The 12300-nt window shown below is 46.3% G+C and overlaps 1 protein-coding gene across 1 annotated transcript in view; it reads right to left on the bottom strand.

The window, feature by feature from the left end:
• DMRT1 (doublesex and mab-3 related transcription factor 1) overlaps positions 1 to 799 on the bottom strand; it is a 63265-nt gene extending 62466 nt beyond the window's left edge. The window contains exon 1 of the mRNA XM_055699141.1: positions 506 to 799. Within this exon, the coding sequence (XP_055555116.1) occupies positions 506 to 790 (285 nt within the window). The 5' untranslated portion in view covers positions 791 to 799. The remainder of the gene's footprint in view (positions 1 to 505) is intronic.
• Positions 800 to 12300: the final 11501 nt, after the last annotated feature.

Raw genomic sequence — 12300 nt, 5'->3', positions numbered from 1 at the left:
GTTGGCTAGCTTATGCATTACCTAGTTAAAAACAAGTTGAAAACCGGCAACCTGACGTTAACTGGAAGTCCTTCCCTCTGCAGGTTTTAAAGCAGAACCCCGCAGGTCAGGGCTGCCAACACGTTTCGGCGCTGCCCGTCCTGCGAAGGGACGCACGCCGCCACGCCCGCAGGGAGCCGCCACACGCTCACCGCCAGCCTACCGCGACTGGAACCCTAAGCGCCCTCAGGGCATCTCCTGTTTTTATGCATAAGACAGAAAATAGTAACGCACGAGAAAGATAGCGAAAAGCCTCGTTAATTCGGGAAGGCAGCGGTGCGCCCCCCGCCCCCAGCGCGCCCCCCGCCCCACGGCACAGCGCCCGCCGGGCGGCGAGCAACGGCCCCACCGACGGCGGCGGCCCGGGCAGACAGCCCAGCCCGCTCCGGGCAGACAGCCCACCCCGCTCCGGGCAGACCCTGCCGAGGCGGCGGCGGCCAGCGGGCGGCCGCCCCGCGGGGCTCACCTGTGCTGCCATCACCCGCTGCCGCTCAGCGATCAGGCTGCACTTCTTGCACTGGCAGTCCCGCCACATGCAGAATCGCTTGTGCCCCTTCAGCGGCGAGGAGTAGCCGTGGTTGCGGCAGCGGGCACACTTGGGCAGACGCGGCGGCTTCTTCCCCGCCGTGGCGGCGACCCTGTCCGCCGGGGAGGCCGACGTGAGGGCCGCCTCCTTGCCGAAGCCGCCCGCCTTGTCCCTCGGCCCCGCGGCGTCCGGGGACTTGCTGAGGGCCGGGGAGTCACTGGGCATCGCGGAGACCTGGGGGCAGCCAGGCGAGGGGTCGGCGCGGCTCTGCCCTGGCCCGGCCCGGCCCGCCACCCTGCGCGTTTTGACGGGCGGCGGCAGCCCGACGTCGCCGCTGCCTCGCAACTCCCCCTGGCCGCGCGGTGCGGGCGCGGAGCCCTCTCTCCCCCGCGGGCAGGGGGGGGCGGCCACTCCTCCCTTCCCCCTCCTTCTTTCCACCCTGGCCGGCTCGCGGCGGCCGCCGGGCGGGCAGGGGCAGGGGCGGCTCCCGCCCCGAGCAGGTGGCCAGCCGTCGGGTGGGCGGCGGGCTGGTGGGTGCGGGGCCGCCGCGGCCCCAGTCCCCTGGCTCCGTGCTGGGGGGAACGACGAGGCTCGGCCCAGCCACGCTGCCCGCCGGAGCCGCACGACGAGGCGTTTGTCGGCCCTGGGGGGAGGCGGCGGCCCTGCGGCCCCCCTGCCCGCCCTCCCTGCCGGGGCACGGGCCGTGGCGCCGGGCCCGGCCTGGGGGAGTGAGCCCGGCCCCAGAGAGGCCGTTTGTGAGCCCCGTGTGCCCCTGGGTCGAGCAAGGCCGGGCTTGGTTGGCCGACCGACATGGCCTGGCCGGGGGAGAGGCGTGAGCCCAACTACGACACGGCACCGCGCAGCAAGGCTGCCCCTTGCCGAGGCCTCGGGCTCCCGGCCGGGCCGCGGCTCCCGGTTGCGGGCCGCCCAGCGCGCACATCCCTGGGTGGGTGCGGACACACCGGGACCAGACCCGCGTGGGCAGGGGATCCCAGCAGGCACGGAGCAGGGGGCACGGCGCGGTGAGCAGCACCCCTGGGCAGGCGCGGGTGGCTGGAGCGGCTGTACTCTGCAGAGCAGGACAGCAGGAGATGCTTTTTCTTCTCTGTTTTACATAGGCTCCCCTGCCGACTTGGCACTGTGTGATTTATAGACCCATGCAGCTCTACAGATATTATTTACAGTATTAATATTTCCTCTGTTACACCTTTAAATCTTTCTGGGCTCAACTTTAGATGACGCTATCTTCATGCTGAAATGAAACTATTAAATTACATCTCAATCTAAGATGAATGACAACTGTCAAATGAGTGACTCAACAGAGATGAAGCAGAAAGCGCCTGAGATTATGTGAGGCTGATTTATAAAGATTGCATAAAGAATTCTATAACCCCAGCTTCATGACTCAGCATATCAGATGGTAATAAGTTACAGTAGGTAGAAATTTATTTCTGCTAGAAGAAGCCAAGGAAAGCTTCTCCCTCTTTGAGATCAGCTATCTCCCAGCTAATTCTGCTCACAGACCGAGCCTCCCTGCTGGAAAACGATCAGTGCCTATCCCAGCCTGAAACCCCCAGATCCTTGCTGCTTGCTGCTTTGCGTTAGCCTTCCAGCAATTACATTTAAAGAACTTTTTCCTTCATGGTACAACATTAGAGACATTTATGGCACTTTCCATCGTCTGCAGAGTCCACATTAAAACACTCCTGTTAAGCCCCAGTCTCAAGTAGTCAGATGGTCCTCAAGTGAGCCACCAGCAGAAGCTGGGTGGTCTTCCTGCGGGGGTGCATCAATCATTCAGCTTGCAGAAACTGAAACTTTCCCCTTGCATCACTTTGCTGGGACTGACATTTCTGATGTCAGCAACTGCATATTTTCCTGCAAAATAGGAAAAGATGAATACAGTGTTTTAGCAGAACAAAACTGTGGTTTGCCTATACACCTAAAGTATATACTAATACCTAATGGTGTTAATATCATTAATATTTAAGGAGGTAACAATGAAGACAGGCATGCTTAGCTTCCTATACTGAAACATGAAATTCTTCCCTGAATGAAACTGGTTGAGATCTTCTCAAGTCATGGGGCCATTGATCGAGCTCTGAAATTGCTCTCTAGGAGTGAGTCTTGAAAGTGAACAGTGTGTGGCTGAACACGTACCCAGGGATGTTTTCAGGTGCTTGTGTGCAAATTATCTTGAAATCAATTGAAAATGCAAATTAAAAGGAGATGAAAGGGGCTAAATCAAAAGAACATGAAATGCAAAATAAAATAAAAGTCAACAAACTGAGGTATTGAAAAGGTAGGAGAAAAAACAGCACATCAGAAATGGCAGGAGGAGGAGAAAAACTGGAAGGAGTGAAAAAAGAGAAAAGAAGCACAGTGCATAAAGCAAGCAAAGACAGACAAAGGAGAAATAATAGCAGTCACCAGCTGCTTATATATGACTTTTCACTAGGAACTAAGTAGGACAGCCAGGCTCAGAGATTAATCACAAGATGCAGAAAATGCAACAGTTCAAAGAACATTAATTCAGCTGTCTTTCACATAGCTAGTATTTTCTACTTCTGCTTTTCAGGCTAACTGCATGGATCTCTATTATCCATAATGTTACAAAATCTATTGGTGAGGAACAAAATATTAACGTTGTTAGTACTTACCTAGTATTTTGTGCTCTGGATGAATACCACCAAAATACCTAGATGACTGATGAATACAGCAAGTACATGATCGATCCTTTAACAAGAATTGCTTTGGTTTTGCTGGCTCAAGTTGCACTTTGAGTATGGTTTTAGTGGGTAATTTTTGTCTCAAAATTTTTTAATGGGTATTTGATGAGGATGACAACACATTACTGGATTTGACATCCACTGGAGTCATGAAGGAATAGGAGATGGTTATAAACTGCCAGCAGTTCTAACATGAATCAGGGTAATCTCACTGTCTTCCGGATAGTCTGCAGGAAATTGTAGTCATTCATTTAGTGTTAAGTCTGGGCATCTGATATGAATCCAGTGATGATGTCAGTGACTAAGCATTACTGCAGTTTGCTGGCACCTTTGGAAATAACTGTAATTAATGTTTCTGGTGGAAAAAAAATATAAAAGAAATCAAATTACATTTTTGCTTTTTGTCTAGTTATCCTTTAGCTTTTTTTTGTTCAAGTCTTTAAAATACAAAATGTCATCTGTTAGTGATGACCTGTTCTTTGCTCATGCATACCTTTGGCTGCTCCCTTGAACCTTGCAAAAGCGTTTTATTTGCTAACAAGATCATAATTTTGAGGGACAGATGTGAACAAGCCGTGTCCCCACCACCACATTTGGCATGACAGAGCACCTCGGTAGAGAGGTCTCAAATGAAAGAGAACTCAATTCTGACACCATTGCCTGGAAAACAAAGACCTTTAGTATCACAGAAGTCAGTGGGAGTTGACTGCATTTAGTAAGGCCGGTTTAGAGATTTGCTAGGTTTGTTTCTGTTTAGTATTTTTTTGCTGCCAATGGGTCAAGACAGAGGGCTTTTGCCCTCTCTGTTCACAGAATTTTTTGACTCTCCCAGATCATTTTAAAGACCATATCACCAGGGCTGGTTGTGGATCGCAGCAGAGCAAGGAATTGTGAGGGATAGAAGATGAAGCAATCACACTGCTGATATCATTGCTTGGAAACATCACCGTGTCCATGATCGCTCTGGACATTTAGAACAAAATATCAAAGACAGCCAGAGTGGGTCAAGCAAGGGAGGGAAACGGAGCCGGCACATTCCCCTGAGGCACTGACTGGGGCTGGGGAACTCCCCAGTGCTGGAATTCAGTGCATGCCTGCAGCTTTGGGTGTCTCGGCTGCCCTGCAGCCATCAAGTGAGCAGAATACACAGGTGTACAGCCACCCTCATGTCCAGTCCTGGGGGTGTGTTAGTCCACACATGTCATTTACTCACATGAGTCATCCAGCTTAACATCTGCTGGCCTACTTGGGTGAGTAGACTCCTGTGCAAAAGTACTTGCTGGACTGGCAGACATGATCGTGGCAACTAAATCGATTGAAAAGATACTTCAGGGAAAATCCAGTAGGTGGCATAAATAAGCCATGCATTTTTTGCAGTTTCACTTGCATATTTGCACAGTTCTCTGTCATTCCTTCCTTCCTTATTTTAAATAGGAATTAAATTCTTTATTTTAAATCCTCCTTTAACTTACAGGAAAGCTGAAGTTTTGTCCCCTGGCTCTTAAGCCACCACCCTACAGGCAGGGTATTTTACTCCTGGCAGAGAATTTTCTTGATGCTGGCAGCATGTAGCTTTTTCGTTTGGTGGCCTTTGTTTGTGTTTGTTTGTGGGTTTTTATTTGGGGTTTGTGTTTGGTTTCTGGTTTGTTTGTTTGGTGGGTTTTTTTTGTTTTTTTGTTTGGTTGGTTGTTGGTTTGGCTTTTTTTTTTGTCTCTTTCATTATTTGTGCTTTTACACTTTCTGTTTTCAGGTTACACCTCTAGAACTACCAGCACCACAAAAAAGGTAAGGTTTACTTCTTAGGACAGGCACATCTGAATCCAAACCTTGCCTTGTAATGCCCAGTATTTACAAGAGTTTAAAATCAGCCCTGGAGTTGCCATCTCAGACACTTCTCTGTGATACTATAATAGTGTTGGCACCAGCAGCATTACTGAAGGTCTGTGAAATCTGATAAGCCACTGATGGCTTTTGCTGAAAGTCCATTCAATGAAGCTGAATCTTTCATGCAGACATAAGATTTCAAATGCTTCATTCATCCTTGCTCCAAAAAATGTTTCTAGGGCACGTGGCCTTTAGGTGTAGAGAGCCCCAATGTGCTACTTCGTCCTCTTCTCCTCAAACTCCTTTTTCTTTTGCTGTCTTTGTCTCAGGTGCTTATGTTTGCTGAGTGAAGAACTGAATCAGTTTTTAGTGCTACCACCAGTTGGCTATTTGCTGCTTTTTCTCAGTGAGAGTTAGGAGAGTCCCTGGGGAAAGGGTCCACAGCCTTTCACCAGTGAGCTAAGGGATGTCTTAGTTAGCAAAATACACGAGTCAGAATCTTAAAGTCAGAGCTTAATGGCCCAAATGCCTGAGTTAAGGTAAAAATTATGTATGTAAAAATCAAGAAGAGCATGCTTGTAACAATGGGTGGCTCTTCCCCTTCATAGCTGTGAATGTGGGCCAATGGCATTGGCCCACAGGGCTCAATAAAACCACAATTCATTGGAAACAAAATTCATTTTGTTACATCGTGCCAAGTACATTACAAAACCAAAGCAGTTTTCAAGTACAGTGAAGCAAATAGAATGTAGATACTTAAAAAATGCATGTTTGTTGTGACTGCTGTGACTAATTTTATCTAGTAACAGGCACAAAGAAAAAAAAATACCATTTTTTCAGTAACACCTACATTCTCTATTTCTTCGTTTGTTCATTCAAGTCAGAATAATTTCATTGCAGATTTGAAGACTGAAGAGAGCATTCTGTCAGTTCCTTGGATAGTCATTGACATGGATAGCTATTTGGAAGCATTATTAGGTCAGGCTTACAAAATAGAAGTAAAAAAGTGAGTACAGGGAAACCCACCAGGTTGCTTCTTCCAGTCTTCATTGTTCATTTTAGGCACACTTAAAAATTAATTGGATCCAGTGACTTAGAACATTGAAGACTCTTGCATGACTCATTAAGCTGACATTTCTAACATTTGTAATTCACACTGTAAGAATGATAGAATCACATAAGCCATCTATATGTTTGAGCTCCTTCATCAGGGTAGGTCTACTGAAGAGAATGCCCTTAGTTTTGAATATCATCATCAATTCAGCTCTAAGACATCTGTAATGGAGCTGAGTTTGATAGACTATCAGAGTGCGAAAACTCAAGCTCCAACCTCTTCGCAACACAATTAAATGCTAGTTTTTTTATTTATGGTCTTTAATCTTTTAATGGATACTGTTAAATTTCCACTTCATTGAACAAGCCAATTGGTATTTAATGGAACAAATAGATCATTTCAAATTATAAAGCATTTGCTTTATTACCTACACTTCCTTTTAAATAGTGAAAGTTTTTATTATTTTGCATTCTTGATCTTAAAACTGCTGGAGCTCCATGATTGTAGGGGATGGTTTCAACTAAGGTGACAGAAGGTGCAGTTTTTGCTGCAGTGATTTATTTGCTGTCCAATTTATTTAATTATTTGTTCATTATTATTTGTTGCTCCTAATTCTGATGCTTGATAGAAGCTAAAGTATTTTTCACAACAGCTCCTTCTGAATTTGTTTTCTTCTTTAAGCCTAAGTAAAGAGAAAGTGTCTTTTTTCACATAATACTCTGCTCTCGGGAGCACACAATTCTGTGGGATTTCCCATTAAAATCAGTCAGTGTGCCTAAGAGCAAAAGGTTGTGCTGCTTTCTTCCCCCTTCTCATGTGAAGTCTTTCAAATCCACTGAGGAGGTGCAGGGTAAAGGGGGTGAGAGTGTCAGAATTGCCTCCAGCCGCAGCTGAGCTCTTCCAAATATTTTAATCAAAGTCAAATGACTGTTACTTAATCAGCCATGCTGTGAAACGACTTGATGTGAGCTGCTGACCTTTCACATCTCTGAGGCTGAGAAAGAGGATTTCTTCTTCCCTGTCAGCCTGACTTTCCTCCACGGCCTCTCTGGTGTTGCCTCAGTGCCCCGGAGCTCCCGGAGCAATCGGGGAATGCAGAGGTAGTCCCCAAATGCTCCAGTGTGGCGGGTCTCCCCACTCTTCAAGGGCTCACAGGCTCATCCCTCCTCCATGCCAGGAATCCAGTTCAGAGGAAGAACCTGGGAGATCTGAGTCCCAGGAGACTGACATCTCTCAGGTAAGGCTTTGCTTAGTGCTATCAAGATACGGATAATCAGAGCACTTAATTAGCTGGCTTCCTGAGGTAACAGTTTTCTTCTATGGCTTGCATGTTGGTGCTGTGGTTTAACCCCAGCCAGTAACTAAGTGCAATGCAGACACTCACTCACTCCCCTGCCACTGCCAGGGGGATGGAGAGGAGAATCTGTAAGGAATGTAAACCTTGGGGGGTTGAGATAAAGAACAATTTAATAATTGACATAAAATGAAACCAATAATTATTATAGCAGTTATAATGAAGAGAAAGGGAGAGGAACAACATCCAAAGGGAAGGGAGGAAAGAAAACAAGTGTTGCACAGTGCAGTTGCTCGCCACCCGCTGACCGATGCCCAGCTGGTCCCTGAGCAGTGACCCAGTGATCGGCAGGCCCTGGCCAACTCACTCTGTTTATATGCTGCTGAGCATGACATAGCGTGGTATGGAATGTCCCTTTGGGTCACCTGCCCTGGCTGTGCCCCCTCACAGTTTCTTGCGCCCCTCCAGCTTTCTTGCTGGCAGGGCCTGAGAAACTGAAAAGTCCTTGATTTAGTATAAACATCATCCAGCAACAACTAAAAAACATCAGTGTGCTGTCAACATTGTTCTCACATCATAGCCAAAACACAGTACTGTACCAGCTGCTGAGAAGAAAATTAACTCTATTCCAGCTGAAACCAGGACAGTAGGTCAGCAGTGTTGGGGTTGATGATCTCTGTACATCTTATATGCAAATTGGATAATTAGGAGTAATTGAGTTTCTCTAATTCTACTGGCTAGAAGGTGCTAAGGAAGATGACACATTGTTACAAACGATTTCAACTGTCAGGCTAGTAATTTTAATTAGGCTGACTTTGTCTAGACATGGAAATGCCTTGTCAGGAGATGGGAACATTGTATGGAAACTAATTAGTCAGCCATCTTAATTTTCTGTCAACCCTATGCAGTGTCTCTTGCAGATCCCAGAATAGAAGTGTTCTGAGCCCAGCCCAGCTTAGCCATCCCAACTAAGTTTATGCGTATTCTGGCAAATATTGCCAGAGTAAAATCTTTTTTAATGCCATCAGAGTTTGAAACTGTAACTGATAACACACAGTACAGTTGAGAGCAAGTGGCCTTGCTGCATGGCTGTTTAAGTGATAATTTTCTTATATCGGTTTTTAAGGAACTAAGGAATGGAGATTGCCTTTTCACTACTGGAAGGCAGCTTCTGTATATTCACAATAATGAAACCTTTTAAGATTGTTGCTTAGGCACCTGGAGGTAAAAAGGGCACACCTCTAAAATTGCCGGAGTATTAACACAACAGCCCATAATGCCTCTTGGCAGGACTCACTGTGTTCTATTGCCTGAATGATGCATATATTAAATACCTGCCTGGATGCTCACTTTATTCAATAGCCCATCAGCCTGGTCATGTTCTGGTCCACTGGATGGAGAACACATGCCTTTAACCAACTTCCAGTAGCTATTTATTCTTCTATGCTCCAGTGATAGCTCGCCTATCATCTTTTCAAAGCAAACATTAAGAAGAAAATGAAAATTACACACAAACACACACATTAAAAAAACCCACCAACTCCTCACCTGGTCACGTCATGACATCCCTTTTGTTAAAATAGGAGCTGTTATGGAGTCTGCCTATGTTGTTACAAGGAATATCTTGCACTTACCTTTTTGTCCTGTTCAGAGAAGGTCTCTAAAATAATTGCTATCATCACTGTTAAATTCTAAGGGGGACCACTTGACCACTCATGAAGGACGGTCAAAATAACGGATGTCCCAGACCAAGTCATACAAGATCCCATTGATAGTTTGTAAGTGAACCAGCGAAGGTGATGGTGGTAGAGGGAGACAGTTCCAGCACTGGAGTTCAGGAGTGCCCTGGCCTCGAAATGCTGGTTAATACAATCCTCCTTCTGGCAGGGGACAGGAGGGAGTGACTTTCACACATCCAGTTGCATTTTGATGTAATCAAAGTAGTGGGAAAGACAACCTCATTGTGATGAGGGACTCACTAGTTTGCAAATGGCAATGCTGAAGAGAAATATAGCAGGCAGGGACAGAAGAGTTGCACATTTTCCTTGGAACTCTGGACTCATGCTTTCCCCAAAGCTTTATTTAAAGCCAAGGCTAAATTTCCACATGCAGCCTCCTCTCCATTTTTGTTCCACTAGCATCTCAAGAAGACACATGGCAGTTCAGGAAGGCAGCTTATATATTCTTGTGCTGTGTTTTTGTTTAACGTTGAGATTGACACGCTCAGCTCTGCTCAGCTGCAGAAAAGGATCAGGTTTGCTGCCTGTGGAAGGCAATCAGCTAATTTAGGTACTTTCTGGCAGTCTCTGTCACATTTCAGGTGAAAGTCTCCTAGATAGCTAGTTCCTCTGCTCATGTATTTCTGTGTTGGAGAAGCGTGTCCAGCCCAACTCCTTTTCACACCCCTCAGTAAAAATGCATGCCAGCAGCAGGGCACAGGAGTCCCTGGGCATGCCCATGGTAGGTAGGACAGCCTGTTTTCCATGTTTGTACCTGCCTTTGAAGAACCTTTTCTTGCAGGCTTGAAGAGAATAACACACAAACCTTTTTTGCAGTTGGGAGAGAGTTTCAGCCTTGATCCTCAGCTGCTGTAAGTTAGGGGAAAGTGTCCGTTTTGATCTGGCTGCTGGTCAGGGGTGGGGTGGGTGATGTGTTTGTGTGTTGGAACAGGCATGGAAACATGGAAACAGATGGAAAAGGCACACCTGGACACCAGAAACATGTCACCTGCACCAGGTTGCACAGCAGGTGATTTTGTTAGCATCCTCAAGAAAATCATTCTGTAATTTAAGGGAAACTTTAATTCCTGTGGCAGAAGTAGATCTCAGAGACTGGGTAGTCAACTTAGTACCCCTTGCTATTGGGTAGGCCAGTTCCTCACGAGCCAAAAAATGTCACTGCTAGAGATCTCCTGGAAGGTCATGTCAGGCTGCTGAACTTCTTCCATGCTGACTTGGTATCAAGATCTGTACAGGTTTTGTGGTTTAGCACAGGGTTACGCGGTGAGGTTCCTTTATCTATGGAGCTTACGTTTCTGTTAGCATTCGCTTTGCAACACTCATCACTTCTTTTAAATGCAATGCTAGAGTACAGGCCACAACATTTGTCCATCTCCTGACCCCAGATGTCAGGAGAATTCTGCTGGGCCTCCTTGTAAGCACAAGGCTTGGGTAGAAAGCAGTGGGATAAGAATTCAATGTTAAGTTAGATAGAGAAAATATTTATCTGAAACCCAAGACTTGCACATGTTGGCTCATAAATGCAGGCCCTGACATGGCAGCAGTTGGAGGAATGTCCACAGGACATAAGTTAATGATCCAGCTGACTTTCAAATATATAGCAACATAACATTTCAGAGTTCAGTACTGCTAGGTTCTGGTTTCCCTCACTTACACTGCATCTTTCCAGATAAATGTTTTATATTTTAAGTTATGTATTGTGGCCTAAGACTTTCTGGAGCCCCAGTCCTGTAAGTTAAGCTTAAGACAGCAAACATGAAACTACAGAAGGAATAAACAGAATAAGTGGGGCCAAACTTTGGTCTCTGGCCCACACTTGGGCTTTGAGGCATTCAAAGGCTGTAATTCTAGAAAGCCTAGAAGCGCATTTAAAGCCACCTTACCAAATACGCTGCTACAAATTGATTTGGCAAAGCATGCCTGACTATTTTTTGGATAATGATTTGCAGTTACCTTTGTGAATTATATTTTTAAAAGCATTAGTGAGTGAGTAGAACATAAAACACTTCTATCATTCATGGGTAAGAGAAAGGGAAGGACAGAAAAATAATTGAGTTGGACTTCTAATGGCTGCACTTAGTGATCCTAAGGGTCTTTTGCAACCTAATGATTCTCTGAAAGGGGGTTATTGAAAGTGGAAGAAGACATGAATGAAACAATACCAGAACACTAAAAAACCCGACAACCCAAAGCCAACAAAACCCAGTGGCTGCCTGCCCTGTCAGAGGCCGGTTGTTGCCGCTGCAGCTGGCAGCAGCGCGGGGTTTGTCCCGCCTGCAGAGGGCTCCCTCTCCGCGGCAGCCGCCGGGCGGCGGCGGGGGCGGCGTTCCGCGGGGGCGCAGCTGGGCTGGCCGGCGGGGCTCGGTGGGAAGGCGCGGGGTGGTTTTGTCCGTGCGGCTTAAAGGAGGAATTTGCAGTCTTACCTGTAGCATGTTTTCAGAAACTTACACTCATACTTACCCATTTTGATATATCTACGCATGTTTCCTTTGTCTCCAATTCTTGAATGAATTCTGACCAAACACGAGTTGTATGAAGGCCAGAATGGGCAATTATCTTATGACAGAACAGATAAAGATGGTGACAAACTCATATTCATTTAAAAACTCACCCAGGCTTCCCAAGAACTAAAACCCATTCTTTGCAGAACTAACCTGCAGAACTTTCTCGCCTCCAGCTGTACCTTTTTGCTTTACTGCCCCTCTGCAAATCATTTGTGTGGATTACTATTTCAGCAGTCACATACTGTGGGATGTTTTAAATTCCTTATTTACAGATTTGTATCCTTTTAAACTTCTTGTTTTCAACTTCCAGCTTGTTAACAGCGGTTGTTTGTTGGGTTAATAGTGACAGCCTTTGGAGCTGTCTGCCTGGGGACACACTGACTGTAAACAGTGTCAAGCTGCATTACATCTTGCTCTACTTCTACTCCATCTGAAGTGGACAAAAAAATGCAGGACCATTTTTTGCTCTCATCATACTGCCAATTCTGGTCCATTTTTCCTCTCATTGCGCTGCCAGCTTTTGTTTAATTAACTCTCTGGCAAGTTGTCTTTCAGCATTACAGATTTCTAACTTTCTGTCACTCCCACATG

This window comes from Falco cherrug, chromosome Z, assembly GCF_023634085.1.
Source record: "Falco cherrug isolate bFalChe1 chromosome Z, bFalChe1.pri, whole genome shotgun sequence".
Lineage (NCBI taxonomy): Eukaryota > Metazoa > Chordata > Aves > Falconiformes > Falconidae > Falco > Falco cherrug.
The sequence above is the reverse complement of the archived record's forward strand: the minus strand, read 5'-3'. Positions and strand labels throughout refer to the sequence as shown.